The 26,219-nt window shown below is 44.2% G+C and overlaps 1 protein-coding gene across 1 annotated transcript; it reads left to right on the top strand.

The window, feature by feature from the left end:
- The first annotated feature begins 320 nt into the window (after nt 1-320).
- On the top strand, nt 321-25,225 carry sbk1 (SH3 domain binding kinase 1). The gene is made up of 4 exons (XM_020454628.2): nt 321-1,088; nt 21,345-21,592; nt 22,224-22,426; nt 22,865-25,225. Exons 1-4 carry the CDS (start codon nt 1,051-1,053, stop codon nt 23,705-23,707), a joined length of 1,332 nt encoding a protein of 443 aa, XP_020310217.2. The 5' UTR covers nt 321-1,050; the 3' UTR covers nt 23,708-25,225.
- The last annotated feature ends 994 nt before the right edge of the window (nt 25,226-26,219 follow it).

The following is a 26,219-nucleotide window of genomic DNA, read 5'->3' as shown; positions in this document are numbered from 1 at the left end:
CCGTGATTTCTGATGACTGCTCACGAAGGATTAGTGGGCGACTATGCGCTAAGGTTGATAAGGTTATCCCTGTTATTCTAATCCCATTCCACCAATCCAATCTATTCAGGATGACAAAGATGCCTGCATGCCTGCCTGTTGTTAAACAAGGCCAGGGAACCACCAACCAGTAAATTCATTGACAGTACTTGAGGCCATAAACTACTGAATTACGCAACAGTCATTGGTGTGGTAAGTCACAGACATATTGGGAACAAACCCCAGGCACTAGGACCCAGTGCACGTGAGAGCGCGCTTCTGCTGCCAGAAGGTGGAGTGGTGGAGACGACGAGACGGGAGGGAACAATGAAAGAGCTGGCTGGTAGTGCTAAGCAGCAGAGAGATTGGAACAGCTGTGAAAAGGAGAGCGAAAAGCAACAATAGCACTCTGATTCAAAGAGGACACATGGAGAAACGGTGAATAGGTGCAGATAGAGAGTCGGGTCATTTTCCACGCAGGCTGAAAAGTATGCTGCAAATGAATGGATTTGGTGTGGTGTTGAATTGGGTCATGCAGACCCCAAGAAGAGCGAAAGATAAACACACACCCGCCTCTAGTTGCCTCGCAGGTTGAGGGTGGATGTGCGCTTTCAAGAGACAAACGGGCAATCTTACCGACCATTCGCCAAACCATAGAAGATAACGGAGTCAATTCTCCATTGGCACCGAATAACCCTAAATAGAAGAGCGCCTTTACGCACGGAACCAAACAGAGAATTACTACCAACACAGAGGGGAAAACAAGACACAAAGACGGACCTGAAGTCCGTTCACACTATAGGCTATTCATTTTTCAGACAAGAGAACCCTGCATAGTTTAAACAAAAACACAACTGCAGTTTAAAAATAAAACGTTCATATATGGACTCATTCGTTGATGTTGAAATATGATTCATTTAATTTAAAATAGAATAGTTAAAAAAAACAGGAGATCTCTTCGGTTTATTGCCACCAAACCCCGGTGAATCAACCGGTCAGTTGAAGAGCGCAGGGGCTCCTCGCGCTGCGCAAATGCAGGACCATGGAGGAGACAGACAGGTCGCCAGCAGGTGAGTTAAGTTACAACCTCTGATCGGACTTCATTATCACACAGATCTTGTGAAAGTTCCCTCATTAGCATATGCACACATCTTGGGAAATATGATGCAATGGCAACTTGAATCATAAACGCAATGAACTGTTATTTATTGGTCAGTCTGTGTTTGCTTGTTTGTTTCTATGTATTGTGTTTGTTTCTATGTATTGTGTTTGTTTCTGTGTATTGTGCTTTAGGCTATGTGCATCATTTTTAGTGTAGCCTAGTCTCTAAAGGTTTTCAGTGGTCTTTATTTATTTGCAAGTGGATTGTGGACAATTCATTCAACAAATTGTGATCATTATTTCACAGATTTTAAGAACCATATTTCTTTCACTATTCACCTATGCACCTATGCAATATGTTTTCTTTGAGGAAAAGGTGACATCTTCAAAATTGTCTCTATTGTACCTGTCTTTTTTTTTAAACGTATTATTATTTTTTACAATTAAACAATTTGATGAGCACAGACATACCTTCAAGGTAGACGGGCTATTCAGTATATTCTCCAGGTGAACTTGAATGTGTGTTTCTCTCTCTAGGTGGATGTGATTGAGGTTTCCTCCACACATTTCCATAGTGCATGTACATTTTAAATCAGGCAGGATTTCCTTTCCCAGCCAGCACTTTGCATTTGTTATTTAGCACCATTCATTATGCACTAATAGAGTAACACAATGGGCTCTCGGAAGCACCATAAAGCGAGTGTACACTCTGGTCAGTGGCGTAAATATCTCACTGATAATGGCATGTATTGAACAAAAATCTATAAAAGCAGCAGGCCTTCTGGGGTGTAATGGACTCTAAATGAAACATGATGACGGCGAAGAGTTGGACATTCATTTTATTCACCATTTATTGCTTGATGAAACAGCGTTACTTCCTTGACCTTGCAGGGCAATCACAGGACCATTGTTCACTAACAGCGTTGCAAAGTGTTCATCAACAACTTCGTGAAGCCAGTACGTTACTCTACTATATGAATAAATCACAGTACAGTTTCACTCTATATACTGGAAAATGGTTAAATACCCATACTGTATAATTCATGGTAGGCTATCATACACTGTAACGTACCATATATATAATAGAACACGCTGTCCTGTCGACAGCATGCACACCACTCTGCCCTGTTTTGCAATTAACACAGTGCACTGAGCAGTACACCGACTGTATAGCCTGTGTAGCGTGTAGACAGGGGGCAGGTTGGACACGACAGACCTGGTGGGCTGGTAAATCATGACACGCTTCGGTGGCAGGTAAATTGATGTGCTTAACTGAATGGATAGGCGTGATGTTAGATCAGCGGAGGCATCTACAGCGGAGGCATTCCATCCGAAGTCAATGAGGCCAGAGGAAAGGGGAAGGAACGAGTGAGAGGATTGGACTTGATTGGATTTCAGCCCATCTGGTTCAGTGATCTCAGCAGCCTCAGCAATCAATCCAGCCTGATGTCACCACAGGGTTGGCGTTTGGCGGTAGGATCCCCCCATCGTCATGGTAATACATCAAGGCCTGATTCTCTGGTTACAGTGGTCCCCTCCAGCCAATGGCCAAGTTTCTCTTTAGATCCTCCTCATCATAATACAGCCAAACTGTGTCTCTCCCAGCCTGTTGTAGACTCTTCTAGACTCTAGTCTGCTACAGTTGTTGTCAGTACAGCTGTGGAGTCACGGTTACCCATCCATTTCATATCAAAGAGATTAATTATCCTCCCTGCCTTGGGGAAGGCTGCTGTGTTTCGCTCCCATTTCATGTCCTCAATCCTATAGTGTCAGTCATGACATAAAACATTCCTACACTGTAGTGTGCATACAGGGTGAGGGGGCATACGGTATATTTTCCTATTGGCTGGCTGAGCACAGCTTTTTGACTGTTGAGTGGTTTTGTGTGGCTCTACTGTTTTGATAATTGCTTTTGCATGATGTAGACTAGACATTTCATGGGGAATGGTGCTCTACATCCTTATAGTTCAATCCATTGTAATTAGCAGTAGCACACGGTCTAGTTTCTTTGAATCTAGCTGCTCTGCTCACAATAGAGCAATAATAGGTGGACAGTTGACTGCTCTCTGGATGTTTACCCTCGGGTAGGGTTACCGCTCTGTGCTGTGGTCCGTGTTGTCCAGTCCCACTCGGCGTGGTGGCGAGGTGATGCCTTACTATGCCTGACTGTCCCTGACCGTCCCTGACAGCTCTCAGCAGAAGCAGCAGGTGTTGAGGCAGGCATGAGAGAGAGAAAGAGAGAGGGAGTCAAGTGGCACCCGCACGGCTCAGAGGCTCAGTGGGGGGGTGGAGGACAGAGAAGAGAGAGCCGGATCAGCAGAGTGAAGGTGATTTGTCAAAATGAGTGGATGTGGCCCCGGCTGCTGGTCTGTAGGAAGTCCGGCCAGCAGGAAGTCTCCAATGTTATGGGCCTGTGTGAGGAAAACTGAGGAGTGCTACTGTAGCTAGCTCTCCTCCTACCTGGCTCTACTGGCACTCGTGCTGTTAAGGTAGATGATTCAGTTATTTACTACTGAGTGGTGGACCGTGGAGCTAGATAACACTCACAGGGCGCTCCTATTTAACAAGTTGTTTATTGAGGTTATATTGAATAAAGTGTTTTGTTGTTCCTCTCAAGCATGTCCTCAGTGCTCACAAACTGTGATACAGTGTGTGTGTGTGAGACAGTGGAGGCCCCTCAGAGAAGGAAGGGAAGGACCATCCTACTCAGTGAATTTCATTTCTTTAAATGTAAAGTTGAAACTATACTAAACATATTCACGTCACCAAATAACTGGTTAAAACACTGTTTTGCAATGAAGGTCTACAGTAGCCTCAACAGCACCCTCTAGGGTAGACCAATGGTGTAGCCGGAGGACAGCTATTTTCCGTCCTCCTCTGGGTAGGAGACTTCAATACAAAACCTAGGAGGCTCATGGCTCTCACCAACTTCCATAGACTTACACAGTAATTATGACTACATCCAGAGGACGTCCTCCGACCTATCAAAGCTCTTGCAGCATGAACTGAAATGTTGTCCAAGCAATCAAAGGTTCAGAGAATTACTCTATTACCGGAAGCATAAGCTGTATAAACTACAGCTAGCTAGCACTGCAGTATGGTGAGTTGTTGACTCAAAGAGAGAGGACAATAGTTAAATTAATTTTCTCAAAATGGTTGATCTTTAAAAATTAAGGAGATGCAGAGGGAGAGAGCTAGCTATATTTCGTTGTGTTGTGCACTGAAATCCACAAGTGAAGGGAAAAGCTGAGAGGAGGAGTGCGTAGATGTGAGAGAATTATACGAGCAAAGTGATGATGCTGTATGTGGATCCTATGAAAGTGAAAGGTGTGTGCGGGTTATCTGGGGTGTATTCATTCTGCCGATTCGGTTGCAAAATATTTCTTAAAACAGAAGCGGAACGAAACTTGGATGAACCTACCTGAATTTGTCCAATAGAAACTCTCGTTTTAGTTGCAAAACGGAATGCAACTACTTGGACTATTGATTACCCCTCAGATCAGCTAGATACAGGCAAGAGTGTGAAACGGTATTGAACACGTCACTGTCTCACCTTGATTACTCCAATTTGTCTCTCGACCTGTGCAACTACATTATGAACTTTTATTTGTAGGCTAGGTTGTAGCAACCGCATGATGGGTATACAGCAAATGTGAGTAGCCTAAACCTATCAATGTCATATGAATGATGGTCATCCAATATGCTGTAATAGAAAACCCACCTACCCACGCGTGTGTGAGAGATTATGAATTTTCAGCTGAGACAAAATGTAGAGTCCATTAGGGCCTGGGAGAGAGAAGTGAGTCAGACGATGCAATCAAATTATTTATTTCATTAGTCTCCTGTTTACATTTCTCAAGAATAGAGAAGAGGGAATTGAGGAGGTGGACTTTAGAAGCTATGAAGAGCGCAAACTCTCCATATTGATTTGCTGTGTCAGACACCCACGCCCCCACTTTTTAGAATCAGTAGGCCAATTCCTCAGAATGGATTGTAAAGAGCGGCCATGTTTCATGTCATTGAAGGTTTGACACCTCTAACACAGCAGCTAAAGTAGTGTAACGGCTGTTGGTGGAAGAAGGTGAGGACCAAAGCGCAGCGTGGTTCATGTTATTTATTAAACTGAACACTAAATACAACAAGTAACAAAAGAACTGAAACAGCTCCATCATGAACATGAACATAGAAAGCCCACCCTAGTCACACCCTGGACTAACCAAAATAGAGAATAAAAGCCTCTCTATGGCCAGGGCGTGACAGTACCCCCCCAAAGGTGTGGACTCTAAAGGGGAGGGTCCGGGTGGGCCTTCTTTATGGCTCTGGTGCGGGACGTGGACAGGCGGGAGGCTCTGGCAGCGCCGGACAGGCGGGAGGAGACGGAGAGACAGCCTGGTCCTTGGAGGAGTCACAGGATAGACCAGGCCGTGGAGGTGCACTGGCAGTCTCGAACTACGGGCCTGCACAACCCGTCCTGGCTGGATGGTCATTTTAGCCCGGCACGTGCGGGGCGCAGGACGCACTGGGCTGTGTAGACACACGGGAGACACAGTGCGCAGCGCCGACACAGGATATCCTGGCCCGAGGAGACTCACTGGAGGTCTGGAGAGCAGGGCTGGCACCAGCCGTCCTGGCTGGATCCTCACCCTAGCCCGGCAGATGCGGGGAGCTGAGATGTAACCCCCCCCCAAAATGTTTTTTTTTGGGGGGGGGGCTGCCTCTCGGGCTTCCTTGCCAGCCGTGCCAACTCCTCGTAGTGTTGCCGCTCAGCCTTAGCTGCCTCCAGTTCCTCCTGTGGACGGCAATACTCCCCAAATTGTGCCCAGGGTCCCTTGCCTTCCAGTATCTCCTCCCATGTCCATTTCTCCAGATAGCGCTGCTCCTCCTTACCATGCTGCTTGGTTCTTTGGTGGTGGGTAGTTCTGTAACGGCTGTTGGTGGAAGAAGGTGAGGACCAAAGCGCAGCGTGGTACGTGTTCATGTTATTTATTAAACTGAACACAACAAGTAACAAAAGAACAACTGAAACAGCTCCGTCAGGTGCAAACCACACTAAACAGAAAATAACTACCCACACCACACTGGTGGGGAAAAGGCTTCCTAAGTATGGTTCTCAATCAGAGACAACGATAGACAGCTGCCTCTGATTGAGAACCACACCGGCCAAACAACATAGAAAATGAACATAGAATGCCCACCCTAGTCACACCCTGGCCTAACAACAATAGAGAATAAAAGCCTCTCTATGGCCAGGGCATGACAAGCAGACCTAATGGTGACATTAATACAGCTATGATTGAATAACGTGAGCTGTCCAAAGCAATACCTTTTAAATAAAGCTTTTTTAAAATATTCTTTATATCGGCTGATTCGCCTCAACTCAAGCTTATGACATGCCATTCATCACAGAACTTTTTTCTCACAGGCTACAATTAACTCTGATTGCGTTATTCATACAGTTTTAATTAAATGGCCAGACTCAGAGTATAGGATGCTACTGTGTAGATGAGATCCCTACTGCAGTATTAAAGTGTAAGAGTGAGATGTCCACTTGAAGTTGCCAAGCTGCGTCTATTATCAGGGGAAACGGTTCCCATGGAAATGTAATGTTAAAGGTCCAATGCAGCCGTTTTTATCTCAATATCAAATCATTTCTATGTAACAATTAAGTACCTTACTGTGATTGTTTTCAATTAAAATGGTCAAAAATAAACAAAAATAGCTTCTTTGCAAAGAGCAATTTCTCAAGCAAGAATTTTGCTAGGACTGTCTGGGAGTGCCCACTGGACAAAAACTGGTTGAATCAACATTGTTTCCAGTCATTTCAACCCAAAATTCATTGTGATGACCAGGGGAATCATTTTTCAAACATCTGAAACAGCTTTTTCCTGCTATCTAGAGACAAAACCGTTATGCTTAATTCCATTTTTAAAAAATAAGTATTTTTCTGCATATCTAAGCATACCTCTTGAGCTGTCTGTATCCTCCTGACTGGTGTTTATTTTTATTTTTAGAAACTAAATATGTTTCTATGCATCTTTGCAAAATCTGTAAATGATTGAAAGGAATGTGAATCCTATTCAGTACATTTTGTAATTGCTTTTCTAAAGTCTACCAACCTTGTCAGCAGGCATGCCAGCTAAGATAGTTCGACAAGCCAGCTACTCTAACTTGATTGATAGCCTGAAATGGCTTCTTGGTAGCTAGTTATGAGGTTGAGAGATTGGGAACCTATCTGGGCTACCTAAAGGAAACTTCATAAAATTGCTAGATGGCAAGTAATATTACAGAGAAACAACAACCAAAATATACAAATACAATTATTTTTTTAAAACAGGACAAATCTGAGTGGGCATGTGCCCCTGTGCCCCTGTGCCCCCTATGGGCATGATGTCTTTGGTGATGATGTGGAAAACTGATTGAATTTTCAAAAACGCATCAACGTAAGGGAATTTCCTATTTTTTGGGGGTTGATTTCACATTGAATTCACATTAGTTGACAACTCAACCAAATGTAAATCAAAACTAGACGTTGAACTGACATCTGTGTCCAGTGGGTGGTCTGCGTGGGGAGGGTAAAACGAAAAACTAGCTGTTATTGGAAGAGAGGTTTGAAACTCTCTTTCCCATTGTTCTATTAACTAATGTACTGCCAAAACAGGCTCAAATTCAGGCGGTCTTTTCAAACAGCTCTTACACTAACATGGCATCATCCATCTTCACAATTGCACAGTATTATTCCACCCTCATAGTGTAGAAATATATATAAAACACAGGAAATCATATTTTTGACTGCACTGGGCCTTTAATTTAACACCAATATGAAAGACAAAAGAGCCTAATTATTGATGTGTTCTCATGTTGAGATGAATGGAGATGAATAGGCACTCAAACACGAGGCCAATATTGTACAGATAGAACATTTCAGTGAATATGGGAAAAGGATGAGATGAGGCACAAGGGATCAATTATAGATTCAAGACCAAACAATCTTTACACAAAACAACGCTTCTTTACTAAAGTAAAGAACAAAGGAGACATACAGCACCTTCAGAAAGAATTCATACCCTTGGACTTCTTCCACACTTTGTTCTGTTACAGCCTGAATTCAAAATGGATTAAATAGATTAAAACACTTCTCATCCATCTATAGACAATACCGTATAATGATAAAGTGAAATCATGTTTTTAGAAATGTTTGCACATTTATTACAAATAAAAAACAGAAATACCTTATTTACATAAGTATTCAGACTCTTTGCTATGACACCACAAATTAAGCTCAGGTGCATCCAATTTCTTTGATCATGCTTGAGATGTCACTCACTACAACTTGATTGGAGTCCACCTGTGGTAAATTAAATTGTTTGGACATGACCTGTCTATATAAGGTCCCACAGTTGACCGTGCATGTCAGAGCAGAAAATATACCCCCATAAAGTCCAAGGAACTCTCCGTAGAGCTCCAAGATCTAATTGGGATGAGGCATAAATCTAGGGACGGCTATTAAACAATTTCTAGAGCGTTCAAAGTTTCCAAGAGCACAGTGGTCTCCATCATATCAACAACTACAAAAATCCGGGCAAGAAGGACCTTGGTCAGAGAGTTGACCAGGAACCCAATGACCACTCTAACAGAACCACAGAGTTTCTTGGCTAGGATAACAGTCTCTACAGCACTCCACCAATCTGGGCTTTATGGGAGAGTGGCCAGACGGAAGTGACTCCAGAGAAAAAGGCACATGACAGCACGCCTGGAGTTTCCAAAAAGACACGTGAAAGACTCTGAGATAAGACAAAATATTCTGTGGTCTGATGATACTATTGAGCATTTTGGCCTGAATGCAAAGCGCTGTGTCTGGAGAAAACAAGGCACAACTCATCACCAGTCTAACACCATCCCTACTGTGAAGCATGGAGGTGGCAGCATCATGCTATTGGGATTATTCAGCGGCATGGACTGGGAGACTGGTAAGGATAGAGGGAACAATGAATGCCAAATACACGGAAGTCCTTGATGAGAACCTGCTTCAGAGTCCAAACGACCTTAGACTGGGAAAAAGATGTATGTTCCAACAGGACAATGACCCCCAAGCATACAGCCAAAGCAATGCTGGATTGGCATCAGAACAAGAATGTGAAAGTCCTTGAGTGGCCCAGCCAATCAAACTGAGACAAAAAATAAAACATTTTGGCATTAGTCTCGCAGGGTTCATCTCTATTCTCATCTCAAGCCAAGAGTTTGTTCAGTAAAGGTCGTCTGGCTATTTCACTAGCCATCTCGTGTCTGGGCATATGGAGGTCCAGGCTGTAGACCATTTTAATATAATAATACAGTTTTTGCAATTTAGCAGAAATGTTGGTGTGTGTGTGTGGTTCACGCAGTTTCTTCTGTCTGTTAGTGTGGACTATTCTGGACCTTAAATGGTATGCTTTTGTCTGTTAGGGCATTCTGGGCTTTAAAGGGGATGTCTTATCTGTTAGGTTAGCGAAGTAGACGACCTCTGCGCTGATTGCTGCTAGAGGTCATTTTTCAGTTCACAGCAAAGGAAACATTGCAGAAAACACCAAATGGCTGCATGTGGTGATCTCTAGAGTCTAGAACAGTGTTACTCGCTATTTCTTGTAAGGGGGCCACTTTGGGTTGAGACAATCATTCAGAGGGCCGCACAGATCTTTAATTTGTCACATTGTATGATTTTTAAGTAAGTAATTAGCATTTTATTGCATGACATACAGTGGGGCAAAAAGTATTTAGTAAGCCACCAATTGTGCAAGTTCTCCCACTTAAAAAGATGAGAGAGGCCTGTAATTTTCCTCATAGGTACACTTCAACTAAAATCACATTGTAGGATTTTTAATGAATTTATTTGCAAATTATGGTGGAAAATAAGTATTTGGTCAATAACAAAAGTTTATCTCAATACTTTTATGTACCCTCTGTTGTCAATGACAGAGGTCAAACGTTTCTGTAAGTCTTCACAAGATTTTCACACACTGTTGCTGGTATTTTGGCCCATTCCTCCATGCAGATCTCCTCTAGAGCAGTGATGTTTTGGGGCTGTTGCTGGGCAACACAGACTTTCAACTCCCTCCAAAGATGTTCTATGGGGTTGAGATCTGGAGACTGGCTAGGCCACTCCAGGACCTTGAAATGCTTCTTACGAAGCCAGTCCTTCGTTGCCCGGGCGGTGTGTTTGGGGTCATTGTCATGCTGAAAGACCCAGCCACGTTTCATCTTCAATGCCCTTGCTGATGGAAGGAGGTTTTCACTCAAAATCTCACGATACATGGCCCCATTCATTCTTTCCTTTACACGGATCAGTTGTCCTGGTCCCTTTGCAGAAAAACAGCCCCAAAGCATGATGTTTCCACCCCCATGCTTCACAGTAGGTATGGTGTTCTTTGGATGCAACTCAGCATTCTTAGTCCTCCAAACACAACAAGTTGAGTTTTTACCAAAAAGTTATATTTTGGTTTCATCTGACCATATGACATTCTCCCAATCTTCTTCTGGATCATCCAAATGCTCTCTAGCAAACTTCAGACCGGCCTGGACATGTACTGGCTTAAGCAGGGGGACACGTCTGGCACTGCAGGTTTTGAGTCCCTGGCGGCGTAGTGTGTTACTGATGGTAGGCTTTGTTACTTTGGTCCCAGCTCTCTGCAGGTCATTCACTAGGTCCCCCCCGTGTGGTTCTGGGATTTTTGCTCACCGTTCTTGTGATCATTTTGACCCCACGGGGTGAGATCTTGCGTGGAGCCCCAGATAGAGGGAGATTATCAGTGGTCTTGTATGTCTTCCATTTCCTAATAATTGCTCCCACAGTTGATTTCTTCAAACCAAGCTGCTTACCTATTGCAGATTCAGTCTTCCCAGCCTGGTGCAGGTCTACAATTTTGTTTCTGGTGTCCATTGACAGCTCTTTGGTCTTGGCCATAGTGGAGTTTGGAGTGTGACTGTTTGAGGTTGTGGACAGGTGTCTTTTATACTGATAACAAGTTCAAACAGGTGCCATTAATACAGGTAAAGAGTGGAGGACAGAGGAGCCTCTTAAAGAAGAAGTGACAGGTCTGTGAGAGCCAGAAATCTTGCTTGTTTGTAGGTGACCAAATACTTATTTTCCACCCTAATTTGCAAATAAATTCATAAAAAATCCTACAATGTGATTTTCTGGATTTTTTTCTCTCTCATTTTGTCTGTCATAGTTGAAGTGTACCTATGATGAAAATTACAGGCCTCTCATCTTTTTAAGTGGGAGAACTTGCACAATTGGTGGCTGGCTAAATACTTTTTTGCCCCACTGTAAGTATTTGATACATCAGAAAAGCAGAACTTAATATTTGGTACAGAAACCTTTGTTTGCAATTACAGAGAACATACATTTCCTGTAGTTCTTGACCAGGTTTGCACACACTGCAGCAGGGATTTTGGCCCACTCCTCCATACAGACCTTCTCCAGATCCTTCAGGTTTCGGGGCTGTCGCTGGGCAATACGGACTTTCAGCTCCCTCCAAAGATGTTCTATTGGGTTCAGGTCTGGAGACTGGCTAGGCCACTCCAGGACCTTGAGATGCTTCTTACGGAGCCACTCCTTAGTTGCCCTGGATGTGTGTTTCAATGCTCTTACTGAGGGAAGGAGGTTGTTGGCCAAGATCTCACGATACATGGCCCCATCCATCCTTTGCAGAAAAGCATCCCTAAAGAATGTTTCCACTTCCATGCTTCACGGTTGGGATGGTGTTCTTGGGGTTGTACTCATCCTTCTTCTTCCTCCAAACACGGCGATTGGAGTTTAGACCAAAAAGCTCTATTTTTGTCTTGTCAGACCACATGACCTTCTCCCATTCCTCCTCTGGATCATCCAGATGGTCATTGGCAAACTTCAGAAGGGCCTGGACATGCGCTGGCTTGAGCAGGGGGACCTTGCGTACGCTTCAGGATTTTAATCCATGATGGCGTAGTGTGTTACTAATGGTTTTCTTTGAGACTGTGGGCCCAGCTCTCTTCAGGTCATTTACCAGGTCCTGTCGTGTACTTCTGGGCTGATCCCTCACCTTCCTCATGATCATTGATGCCCCACGAAGTGAGATCTTGCTTGGAGCCCCAGACCGAGGGTGATTGACCGTCATCTTGAACTTCTTCCATTTTCTAATAATTGCACCAACAGTTGTTGCCTTCTCATCAAGCTGCTTGTCTATTGTCCTGTAGCCCATCCCAGCCTTGTGCAGGTCTACAATTTATCGCTGATGTCCTTACACAGCTCTCTGGTCTTGGCCATTGTGGAGAGGTTGGAGTCTGTTTGATTGAGTGTGTGGACAGGTGTCTTTTATGCAGGTAACGAGTTCAAACAGGTGCAGTTAATACAGTTAATGAGTGGAGAACAGGAGGGCTTCTTAAAGAAAAACTAACAGGTCTGTGAGAGCCGGAATTCTTACTGGTTGGTAGGTGATCAAATACTTATGTCATGCAATAAAATGCAAATTAATTACTTAAAAATCATATAATGTGATTTTCTGGATTTTTGTTTTAGATTCCGTCTCTCACAGTTGAAGTGTACCTATGATAAAAATTACAGACCTCTACATGCTTTGTAAGTAGGAAAACCTACCAACAGTGTATCAAATACTTGTTCTCCCCACTGTACACACATCAAATAGGCTACATCACATGTATAAGACCCATATTAAGGGTTACCGCAGTAGTTGGATGAGCGAAAATGTCCATTCTGCTCCTTGACTGAATTCATTCTAAATGTATAGTCTGTTGTTGTTATCCTTGTGAGGCAATCCATGTGTGCATTGGTCAGTCTCTTTCTCTGTTTTTGTTTCACAATGTTCATTGTTGAAAATGTTGCTTCACATGAATAAGTGCTGACCAGAAATGGTGTTACCTTTTGCACACACTGCTTCAGAAGTGGATACTCTGTGTCTGACCCAAGGCTCTAGAGATGGGTAACACCTGATCTTAGTTCACCTTGCAATGTGTCATGTGCCTGCAGCTCCACTATCTCACTCTCTATTCCAGCACGGTCAGGACAGAGGGCTGTGATGACTGGGGTCAGAGATGACACTGGCACATGAAAGGGGTTCTCAATGAAGTTGAAAAAACTCCTTGTACTCCATGATATCCTTGAATCTTGACTCAAACTCCAGCTTCAACTCTTCCAACACACGCACAAATACATCATAGCTAAAATGTTGCAGTATGTCTGGGTTGGATGTGGTGACTGCTCTGAGCTTTGGGAACTGAACAAACTGTCTGTCAAACAAACAGTGTGGTGATTTTATTTTGAAATGCTGTGACCACACGCAGCATTTTGCCTGGAGTTTTAGCTTTCCCTTGGAGCTGGAGATTCACCGTGTTCAGGTGGCAGGTGATGTCAGTTAGAAAAGAAAGCTTCAGTATCCACTGTGGATCATCCAGCTCTGGCTCGTCTCTCCCCTTGCTTGCAACAAATTTGCGGATTTAAAGGAGGAGAGAAATCTTTCCAAAACTCTGCCACGAGACAGCCATCTCTCCTCGTTGTGAATTATCAAGTCTTTGTTCCTCCGGCAACTCGCGGAATTGCCGGTGATTCAATGCCCTCGCAATAAGAATGTTCACCCACGCACACGACTTGCTGCATCACATTCTGTAAGTCACAGTCTTTGAGTGTTTCCTGATGAATGATACAGTGAAACGTAACAAATTCGGGAATATCCTCTATCTTTCTCATCAGGCCTATGAGTCCTTTCTCCTTTCCTCGCATGTTTGGGGCACCGTAAGTGCACACAGATGCCAGATTTGACCAGTCAATATTATCAGCAAACAATGTAACAAGGACTTTCAGAATATCCTCTCCTCATTTTTGTCCCTAAAGAGGCATAGAAGTTCCTCTCTGAATGACTCATTTTGAGGGAATCGGACCCAAACACATAATTGGGCAATGTCACTTACATCAGTGCCTTCATCAAGCGCAATACTAAAACACAACGCCACGGACATGTCAGTAATCAGTTGCTTACCGATGTCCTCGTCAATGTCTTCTATCCGTCTTGTTATTGAGAGTTGCAGTCTCTTAATTTGCTTTAAAATAGCTTCATTGTTTGTGAAATCAGCATACAATAATTAGCGCTGAGGCCCAAAAACATTCTTTGACAATCTCTGCGTCTGTGAAGGCCTTGTTTCTCGCGAATATCCAAGCAATCTCTGCATCTGTGAAAGCCTTGTTTCTCGCGAATATCCAAGCAATCTCTGCAACAGTGCTAGATCTGTCCATCATTTGTCGCTGTCCTTTGAGCTGCGCTATTTTGTTGTTTCTGATGTTGCTTTGTGGCGGATATGTTTTGTCAAAGTGGGCATGATGTGACTGGAAATGTCACTCTACATTTGCTCGTTTAAAACAATTGACTGCCTTCTGGAAAATAAGACAAAGTGAGCTGGTCCCATCATGCAGTTAAAAAAAATACTTGTCTGTCCATTTCTCTTGGAACTTCCGTTCGATTTCCTTCTCTTAGCCATCGAAGCCACATTAGCTACAGTGCCTTGCGAAAGTATTCGGCCCCCTTGAACTTTGCGACCTTTTGCCACATTTCAGGCTTCAAACATAAAGATATAAAACTGTATTTTTTGGTGAAGAATCAACAACAAGTGGGACACAATCATGAAGTGGAACGACATTTATTGGATATTTCAAACTTTTTTAACAATACAAAAACTGAAAAATTGGGCGTGCAAAATTATTCAGCCCCCTTAAGTTAATACTTTGTAGCGCCACCTTTTGCTGTGATTACAGCTGTAAGTCGCTTGGGGTATGTCTCTATCAGTTTTGCACATCGAGAGACTGACATCTTTTCCCATTCCTCCTTGCAAAACAGCTCGAGCTCAGTGAGGTTGGATGGAGAGCATTTGTGAACAGCAGTTTTCAGTTCTTTCCACAGATTCTCGATTGGATTCAGGTCTGGACTTTGACTTGGCCATTCTAACACCTGGATATGTTTATTTTTGAACCATTGCATTGTAGATTTTGCTTTATGTTTTGGGTCATTGTCTTGTTGGAAGACAAATCTCCGTCCCAGTCTCAGGTCTTTTGCAGACTCCATCAGGTTTTCTTCCAGAATGGTCCTGTATTTGGCTCCATCCATCTTCCCATCAATTTTAACCATCTTCCCTGTCCCCTGCTGAAGAAAAGCAGGCCCAAACCATGATGCTGCCACCACCATGTTTGACAGTGGGGATGGTGTGTTCAGGGTGATGAGCTGTGTTGCTTTTACGCCAAACATAACGTTTTGCATTGTTGCCAAAAAGTTCCATTTTGGTTTCATCTGACCAGAGCACCTTCTTCCACATGTTTGGTGTGTCTCCCCGGTGGCTTGTGGCAAACTTTAAACAACACTTTTTATGGATATCTTTAAGAAATGGCTTTCTTCTTGCCACTCTTCCATAAAGGCCAGATTTGTGCAATATACGACTGATTGTTGTCCTATGGACAGAGTCTCCCACCTCAGCTGTAGATCTCTGCAGTTCATCCAGAGTGATCATGGGCCTCTTGGCTGCATCGCTGATCAGTCTTCTCCTTGTATGAGCTGAAAGTTTAGAGGGACGGCCAGGTCTTGGTAGATTTGCAGTGGTCTGATACTCCTTCCATTTCAATATTATCGCTTGCACAGTGCTCCTTGGGATGTTTAAAGCTCTGGAAATCTTTTTGTATCCAAATCCGGCTTTAAACTTCTTCACAACAGTATCTCGGACCTGCCTGGTGTGTTCCTTGTTCTTCATGATGCTCTCTGCGCTTTTAAAGGACCTCTGAGACTATCACAGTGCAGGTGCATTTATACGGAGACTTGATTACAAACAGGTGGATTGTATTTATCATCATTAGTCATTTAGGTCAACATTGGATCATTCAGAGTTCCTCACTGAACTTCTGGAGAGAGTTTGCTGCACTGAAAGTAAAGGGGCTGAATAATTTTGCACGTCCAATTTTTCAGTTTTTGATTTGTTAAAAGAGTTTGAAATATCCAATAAATGTCGTTCCACTTCATGATTGTGTCCCACTTGTTGTTGATTCTTCACAAAAAAATACAGTTTTATATCTTTATGTTTGAAGCCTGAAATGTGGCAAAAGGTCGCAAAGTTCAAGGGGGCCGAATACTTTCGCAAGGCACTGTATGTTAGCTACGTTAGCTAGCTGCATTTCCCTGCCGCCATCTTCCTCATTTTCCTGGTTCTCCGGTGGTTGTTTGTTCATAGCTGTCACGTTGTTCTCCAGCTCTTTCCCCTCATTTTCATTGTCAATAGATTTACGTTTCTTTTTTACAATAAATCGATCCATGTCGACCAGACTGCAAAATTAGCTAGTAGCAAACTGATATGTGTCGGTCCCTGTAGCTGAGCAGTTGCGTTTTATTTTGGCAAACGTTCCAGTTCGGCCTTACTGTTCAACAGCTGTGCTATACTGCCATCTATCTGCCATCCAGGGAACAATAGAAATATCCAATGAAGTGATTCAGGCCTGCATTAAACACATTGAATTGAAATTGTATCATTGTTATGCACTATGAATGGAAATAGGAAAATCACTGCGAGCCGCAAATGAAGGGCTTGCGAGGTGCTAAGAATGACATGAATTGGGAACGATAAACTGGAATAGATTTCTCACTGCAATCCGCTCACCCATTTTAATGGCAGTCATACTGTATTATTTAACTAACATACCTTTATGTAAGTGTTTTGATCGTAGTAGATACAGTTGAAGTTGGAAATTTACATACAATGAGGTTGGAGTCATTTAAAACTAGTTTTTCAAGTTTATAACGGATAAATAAAATAATAAAACCACTCCACAAATTTCTTGTTAACAAACTATAGTTTTGGCAAGTCGGTTAGGACATCTACTTTGCGCATGACACAAGTCATTTTTCAAACAATTGTTCACAGACAGATTATTTCACTTATAATTCACTGTATCACAATTCCAGTGGGTCAGAAGTTTACATACACTAAGTTGACTGTGCCTTTAAACAGCTTGGAAGATTCCAGAAAATGTCATGTCTTTAGAAGCTTCTGATAGGCTAATTTACATAATTTGAGTCAATTGGAGGTGTACCTGTGGATGTATTCAAGGCCTACCTTCAAACTCAGTGCCTCTTTGCTTGACATCATGGGAAAATCAAAATATATATATTTTTGTAGACCTCCACAAGTCTGGTTAATCCTTGGGAGCAATTTCCAAATGCCTGAAGATACTACGTTCATCTGTACGAACAAATAGTATGCAAGTATAAACACCATGGGACCACGCAGCCGTCATACCGCTCAGGAAGGAGACGCGTTGTCTCCTAGAGATGAACGTACTTTGGTGCGAAAAGTGCAAATCAATTCCAGAACAACAGCAAAGGACCTTGTGAAGATGCTGGAGGAAACAGGCACAAAAGTATCTATATCCACAGTAAAACGAGTCATATATCGACATAACCTGAAAGGCCGCTCAGCAAGGAAGAAGCCACAGCTCCAAAACCGCAATAAAAAAGCCATGTGCAGTTGCAAACTCGTACACTTTGGAGAAATGTCCTCTGGTCTGAGGAAACAAAAATATAACTGTTTGGCCATAATGACCATCGTTATGTTTGGAGGAAAAGGGGGAGGCTTGCAAGCCGAAAAACACCATCCTAATCGTGAAGCATGGGGGTGGCAGCATCATGTTGTGGGGGTGCTTTGCTGCAGGAGGGCCTGGTGCACTTCACCAAATAGATGGCAACATAAGCGAGGAAAATTATGTGGATATATTGAAGCAACATCTCAAGACATCAGTCAGGAAGTTAAAGCTTGGTCGCAAATGGGTCTTCCAAATGGACAATGACCCCAAGCATACTTTCAAAGTTGTGGCAAAATGGCTTAAGGACAACAAAGTCAAGGTATTGGAGTGGCCATCACAAAGCCCTGACCTCCATCCTATCGAAAATTTGTGGGCAGATCTGAAACTTGACTCAGTTACACCAGCTCTGTCAGGAGGAATGGGCCAAAATTCACCCAACTTATTGTGGAAAGCTTGTGGAAGGATACCCAAGTCAAACAATTTAAAGGCAATGCTACCAAATACTAATTGAGTGTATGTAAACTTCTGACCCACTGGGAATGTGATGAAAGAAATTAAAGCTGAAATAAATCATTCTCTCTCGATTTATTCTGACATTTCACATTCTAAAAATAAATTGGTGATCCTAACTGACCAAAGACAGGGAATTGTTACTTGGATTAAACGTCAGGAATTGTGGAAAACTGAGTTTAAATGTATTACATGTGTGTATGGATCATTTGAGTGTGCAGACTTTATTCAGTTATTTTAATGATCTACACTGGCTCAATAAAGCAAGGGACATAAGGATCTCACACCAGTGAAATCCGTATATATCCACGGTGCCACTCTGTTATAGCTGCCGAAGACAGAGTGGGATCAGAGAGCAGTATGGGAGCACAGTATGGCATGTGGCCTTAACTGAACATTTACGCTGAGTCGTGAGGAAAGAGACCCGGTGGAGACGCTCTGCCTCCCTCATGCAGCGCCGCAGCTGCTCTCTGGGAGAGATAGAAAACACAATGGCCCTTTGATAGTGTCACTGCCGGACTGTGTGTACGGGGGGCAATCACACATACGCAAATGAGTGCACAGACACACATAGACAGACGCTCACACAAAAACCTATACACATGCAAACGTAGCTCGGTCACACACTTATGCACACACGCATTCATCCAAACCCAGACTCACACATAACCCTCCATCAACACACTCACAAAGCACTTTGCAGGTTCCCATTTCCTGGTTCCCATTTAGAACTTTAGACTGCAGCTGATGCATCTCTTCCCCTCATCACATTCTGGGCCTCTTAATCATGCTCTGCAAAGGAAATGAGGTAGCAGCGTCTTTGGTTCGGGATGTTTTTGTCTTAGTGGAGGCTGAGTAATGCGATTAGACTTGATGGCGGAGCGTTACATGTTCCCCGTGGAGCCCTAGGTGGCTGCAACTAGCATGCTAGAGCTGAAGGAGAGCCAGTAAACAAACATTCATTATGATTGATGGATCAGGAGCGGGATGGGGGATCCGGTCCTCTAACTTTCAAAGGCTATTTGGGCAATTGAACCAAACTTGTTCAAAGCAGTTTTTTTGATAGCAACAAATGAGCAACATAGATATACACTGCACGGTACAGTTTTCACTCCTAGGCAGAAGACATGCTGCAACTTACAGTATGTCTATTAGTATATATCTCTCTAAACGTGACTGATAAATTAGTATTCTTATGGAAGATACTTAGGGTCACTTTGGCCTTGTTTAGTCCCAGCATGGCTCCTGAGAGGTGTCACTGCAGACCCTGGTTTGATCCTAGACTGTATCACAATCGGCTGTGATCGGGAGTCCCATAGGGCGGCGCACAATTGGCCAGCATCGTCTGGGTTAGGGGAGGCCGGGGTAGGCCACCGCCCGGTCACGACAGGGCCTGGGCGCGAACCCAGAGTCTCTGATGGCACAGCTGGCGCTGCAGTACAGCGCCCTTAACCACTGCGCCACCCGGGAGGCCCAATGGTCCATCTCTGTGTGAAGTACACACTGTTTGGGTTTGTGTGTGTGTGTGTTGATATTCATGCACAATAGACGACATCTCCATGTGAGATCAGCCTTGCCTTATCAATAACCCTATCTGTGTGTACAGTACAAGTAAACACACAGCACGTACAAACAGTCACACATAATGACAATGGTAGAGATGTATACATTTGTTCGTTTTTTTAGGTCAGCCTTGCATTCCGAATAAGCTTATCTATTGTGTCAAAGAGTGTAATGAAGTGTTGATGCCCTATAAGACCACAATGTCCTCCAATGGTCAGTCCGCCCTATTGCAAAGTCCTACCAAACATCTCGGCGACAACTTTTTCAGGGTTCAGCAACTGGAGTCGACAACCAACATTCCAACAGCTAGCCCAGAGACACTACAAGCCAAATAATATTTACTGGGCACAACTAAAGTAATCCCTTTTTCTTCCTTCACGCTATCGATTGTATAGAAATGCATTTCTATTGGAAAAGGCACTTGAGTATAATCTGGATTATATTATTAGTATTATATTATATCCTCCACTGTCTTTACCATTTCTGTCAGCTGTTTCTATCCCTACATCCAACTTGTGTACTGTCAATATTGTCTGCATGAGTTCCTAGAAGATCAGCGACCCTTAGACCCAGTCTAAGACACATGGCTAACTTCCCAGAGGGACTCTATGTCAAATATGTTTACCAGGCAACAAAGGAGGCTGGTGGGAGGAGCTATAGGAGGACGGGCTCATTGTAATGGCTGGAATGGAATCAATGGAACAGTATCAAACACATCAAACATATAGAAACCATGTTTGATTCCATTCTATGAATTCCATTTCAGCCATTACACAGAGCCTGTCTTCCTATAGCTCCTCCCACCAGCCTCCACTACCAGGCACACAACCCAATCCCATTCTACTCCCCTGCCACTGCATTGATTGTATGCAAATGAAGATGTACTCGAACCTGTCGGTTCGACAGCAACAAATGAGTCCACTGAGTGGACAAAACATTAGGAACACCTTCCCAATATTGAGTTGCACCCCCTTTTGTCCTCAGAACAGCCTCAATTCGGATTTTACAAGGTGTTGAAAGCATCCACAGGGATGCTGCCCCATGTTGACTCCAATGTTTCCTACTGTATCAAGTTGGCTGTATGTCGTTTGGGTGGTGGACCTTTCTTGATACACACGGAAATCTGTTGAGCGTGAAAAACCCAGCAGCGTTGCAGTTCTTGACAGACTCAAACAGGTGCGTCTGGCACCTACTACCATACCCTGTTCAAAGGCACTTAAATCATTTGTCTTACTCATTCACACTCTGAATAGCACACATACACAATCCATGTCTCAATCCATGTCTCCTCCCCTTCATCTACACTGATTCAAGTGGATTTAACATGTGACATCAATAAGGGATCACAGCTCTCACCTCAGTGTAGTCATTCACTTGCACATAGGCAAACACGCATACACACACACACAGACACACACACACACACACACACACACTAAGTCAAAGTTGTCACGTGTGTGTGTTTGATCGCCAATAAGCTTACTGTATTTAGTACGAAACTCTCCTAGTTTTTACTGTCTCAGACATGACATAATGTTACGTAATGTTATGTTTGTGTGTTCTCTTCTGTCCCCAGTGTGCCCCACAGCGTCAAGGCGAGCCTGTCTCTGTCTCCGTTGGGGCCGGGCCAGGTGGGCAGCGCCAGGGGCTCTCCCACCTCCAAGGTGGGCTACTGCGGTGGTGGCGGTGTACCTGTGGAGGACATGCAGGCTCTGGCCATAACCTCCCTGTCGGCTGCAGATGTGGCCAAACACTACGAGCATATTCGCAAGCTGGGCAAGGGCACCTACGGCAAGGTGGACCTGGTGGCACACCGCACACAGGGTGAGTCAGAGGGCATGCATGGGTGTGGTGAAGGGACTTTGTTGGGAGCAAAGGTTTCAATAGAGTTTACACAGTCATACCACAACAGAACCAGAGAGCCAGATGGTGCAATAGAATGTAGGCTAAGTCAAGAGTTCAATTAAACGGGGCACTACAGTGACAGGGTGTTTGTGAGGTCAAAGGTCACAATAGTGTAAGAATTCGGGGTGAAAAGGCTCTTTAGGTTGAGAGTTCATTAAAAGGTTACATGTCATTAAGGTGAAGAGGGCACTAGACCGGGTAAAAGTGCAGTGGGAGATTTCTAAGATGCTCTGATTGCACAGCTGTGTGCCTAGTCAACAGCTGAGGGTGTGTTTCAGAGCACAGAGGCAGCTGGTACAGAGAGGGGAGTGGAGGAGGTTTCAGATACACAGAATCAGATTGCACAGGCATATTTAGTTAAATTCACTTAATAAATGTCAGTTTAGTTTATACGTTTGCCTTGACTCTAAAATATTGCTCTGATACTGTACAGTATTTTGATACAGTCTGTCTATCTTCTGAAGTGTTGCCAAACAACTTTTCCCATGGGACATTAAAGTATTCATTCATTCATTCATTCATACTGTTCTTCTCTGTGTGAACATATCAGGCACCAAAATGGCTCTGAAGTTTGTGACAAAGAGCAAGACGAAGCTGAAGAGCTTCCTGAGGGAGTACAGCCTGACGGGCACACTGAGCTGCAGCCCCTTCATCATCAAAGTCCTGGATGTACTCTTCGAGACCGAGGATAGCTACGTCTTCGGACAGGAGTACGCCCCCGCGGGAGACCTGTTCGACATCATTCCCCCCCAGGTACTGTACTGGATCATGCTGATCATCTGCCCACCAATCCCTGTTCTCCCACACCTTAGCCAATCAAGCGCAGTGTTTCAAAGCAATGTGGTTTTAACAAGCCCTTCTGGGTTTGGCGCCTTGTCTAAGTCCCTACTCAGATTTGAGCTTGCTCCTTTAGTGTGCACTGTAAGGCTCTCATTTAATTCCAGTGCTTTTCAGTGGAGGGCTACCTTTGACTCAAAGGTTCTTACTCTAGGTTGTTAAATATGAGTGCAAATATAATGCTTAACAAAACCTATTTGGTCCCACTTTACTCCCTCTACACCTCTATTCTGTTTCTATCTCATTTAATTTATTGCACTTGGTTTTCCTCCCCTCCACTGTACACTAAAACAAATCTGTTCACCCCTTTCTCTTTCTTCCCTCCTTCCTCCTTTCCTATCCTCCTCCCTATAGGTTGGTCTTCCGGAGGAGATGGTGAAGCGCTGTATGCAGCAGCTGGGTCTGGCTCTGGACTTCATGCACAGCAAGAATCTGGTGCACCGTGACGTCAAGCCCGAGAACGTGCTCCTCTTCGACCGCGAGTGCAGACGCATCAAGCTGGCTGACTTCGGCATGACACGGCGCGTGGGCTGCCGCGTGAAGCGTGTGAGCGGCACCATCCCGTACACGGCGCCAGAGGTGTGCCGTGCCAGTCGTGCTGAAGGCTTCCTGGTGACCACCAGTCTAGACGTGTGGGCCTTCGGTGTGCTCGTCTTCTGCATGCTGACGGGTAACTTCCCTTGGGAGGCAGCGCTGCCCGCCGATGCCTTCTACGAGGAATTCCGCCGCTGGCAGCGAGCAGGGTGCCCCACGGCGGCCTACCCGTCCCAGTGGCGCCGCTTCACTGATGACGCCCTACGCATGTTCCAGCGGCTGCTCGCCGCTGAGCCAGAGAAGCGCTGCGGCGTGAAGGACGTCTTCTGCTTTGTCAAGTACGAACTAGTCAGCGAGCTCCGACGCCGCGCCTCCTGCCGGGCCAAGAGAGGCGAGAGGTCCAGTTCGTCTGGCGTATGCTCCGCAAGCTGTACCTCCAACTCCTCTTCGTCTTCCTCCTCATCACGCTCCCACAGACACCCAGAGCCCTCCACCCCCCCTGGGACGACCTCACTCCTGCGCCCAGCGCCCCTGAAGAGGAGTGTCCTCTCTGACACCCATTCCCCTCAGGAGGAGTCTCCTGGCCAGCACCACTCTTCTCCGGGCCGGGAGAAGACCAAGAGCCAGATGGTGATGGCTACTGCCATAGAGATCTGTGTCTGAGAATGAGGGGATGAGCAGCAGTGTTTGTGGCTGTTGCCACAGCGATCGGAAGCTGTGCAAAGTAATAGTGACTGCCATTGAGACTGGAGGGATTACAACGCTGCCGAGAAGAAGCCCAATGTCAAAATCCTGACTGTGCCACAGAAATTGGTGTCATCACTCACAAGAGCGTACTATAGGACGAGTCATCACTAGAGCATGCATTTGTCATTTTGATTTGTGACCTAAGAGTTGGAGAAGCAACATTCAAGAGTCCACTGACAGACACCGTTTCTCACAGCAACTCGTTCTGCTGTTCAGCCATTTTGCTTCTAAGCCCACACAGTAACACTGCTACTGATGCTAATGAAAGAAACAACGCTAGCCATTTCTAAACAAGGAGTTTGGTAAAAACACAGCAATGCTCTGATGTCACATCTATTCTCCCCTTTCTCCCCCCTTTCTCATTTTTTTTTCTTTCTTCCTACACTTCTCTCTCTCTATGAATACATTTAACCTGGGGAGGCTGAAACGTTAGCTGGTCAGGTGACTTTCTTTAGAAAACTAGCTGATCTGAGGGCCAGTAATCCAATAGGGAAAACTGATCTTCTAGCTGACATATCGCTGAACCAATGGGATCTCACAGATTTTCTGAACATTTCTAAAGTGTGAAAATGGACAATAGGGGAGAAGGATCGTTTTTCAAAAGAAGAAAATATGTGAAAGTGACTCTCCAATGGAGCAGTTACTATGACGACAGGACATTGCTCATCTAGACTGTCTGGACTGAGATAGGACCTTGCTGTCAGACATCGGGAGATTCTAATTTAGGTAAAAGTTTGTCCTCTCCTCGACTCCTCCGTCTTCTCTCCATAATCCGAAAACCGATAAGTGTTCGAGTGGTGGAGGAGAGTGTCAATTCGTTAGTAGGCGAACGAAGGAGCCTGCTCACCTCCTCGATTACCTACTTCTGCAGAGGAAGCACAGGTGTATCCTCGTGGTGGCAAGCGCCAAAGTATTTTAATACCTGCCCCTTTGAATCAGCTGTTGTTTTCTTGAAGGTGAAAAGCATGCAAACATTTAAAAATGATATGCTACTTATCCTTTTATCTATAAAATGTCTTGCACAACTATCTAAATTCGTTTTTAATCACTTCAAACATTTATTTTGGGGATTCCACCCATGGATATATAACATATATCTCTATGATTCCACCCTTGTAAACATAATTTGCCTAATATTGCGCGAGTGGAGATAGAGTCTTGTTTCATATATAGTAAGCGAGAGAGGGAGGACGCAGGAGAGAGGACACAGGAGTTGAGCAAATCCAAATGAGATTCCCCCATTATCTCAGGACATCTTAGCGGGTCACCTCCTGTCTCACAATGACTTCCTTATTAGGGTTACAAGTGATTTCCTCTGGTAGACAAACAGTTTAAAAGGACACATTTCATACAGTAACAGTGTGCTCATTGGTTCATACAGGCACAGGTATCTTCAGGTGTGAAAATAAATGATTTATTATATTGACATTCAAATGCTTGGAAGCTGTTATAGAATAGAGTCCAGCGATTGCTTATTTTATACCCGCTATTTGTGTGTGTGTGGGACTGTGGGTGTGTATGTATATGGGTGTATATGTGTGTGTTTGAACAACTAAATCACACGCTCTTTGTAATGGGGGAGAAATGTTCAAAGGAAAAATGGACTTTATACTGTAAATATTTCATATGTGAAGTGGTACTCTGTATCATCAGGTAGTTCAACCATGTAGCTTTACTAATTTAGTTTTACTACTGGGAGGGGATACAGGATTTTATGTTATTTTTAGAGCAATGCACTGTATGTAGCAAAGGAATATGGCAAAGTATGTACAGTATAGGAAAGCTATAAAAAGATAATGCTCTGTAGTGGTGAATCATGGTGCAGAAACCCGGGACGATATTTGGTGGACAGTAGCAGCCTTTAGAGTGTGGGAGGGATCGGACCAGGGCCCATTGGAATAGTACTGTTTAACATTGGTAATGTCTCTCCCCGAGCACATTCTGAACACCGTGACCCCATCATGACCTGAGCACATCTTGACCATCAATAGTCCCCTTCGCCTTACTCACAACTCAATTCAATCAAGTACTTTACTGAATGACTGCTTTTCTGTATTACTGCACACATACATACTGCATAACATTACCAAAGCAATTCCAACACAAGTGTTCAAAGATCCCATGTTCACTCCAGGCTCCTCAAACCCCCAGCCACCCAATTTTCCCACTCTCTGTCCTTCACCTTTTTCTCCTTTCTCTCTCGCTCGCTCATTCCTCCCTCTCATCTGCCTGTCTTTCTCCTGCGAATGAGTCTCTGAGCCATGTTGTGTTGTCTGGTGGAATGATCTCTCTCTCCCCTTTGGCATGCTGTGGGCTGATGATCAATAGAGGCCGTTGCGTGGCGAGAGTCTCATCTCACGGGGAAAAAAAGAAAATGAGTTACATAAGTGTAAAGGACGTCACGCTGCTTGCTTAGTGAGTACAACTT

The sequence above is a fragment of the Oncorhynchus kisutch genome, linkage group LG20 (assembly GCF_002021735.2).
Source record: "Oncorhynchus kisutch isolate 150728-3 linkage group LG20, Okis_V2, whole genome shotgun sequence".
NCBI classification, from domain to species: Eukaryota; Metazoa; Chordata; class Actinopteri; order Salmoniformes; family Salmonidae; genus Oncorhynchus; species Oncorhynchus kisutch.
Note: the sequence above shows the minus strand (reverse complement) of the source record. Positions and strands in the feature narration are given on the sequence as shown.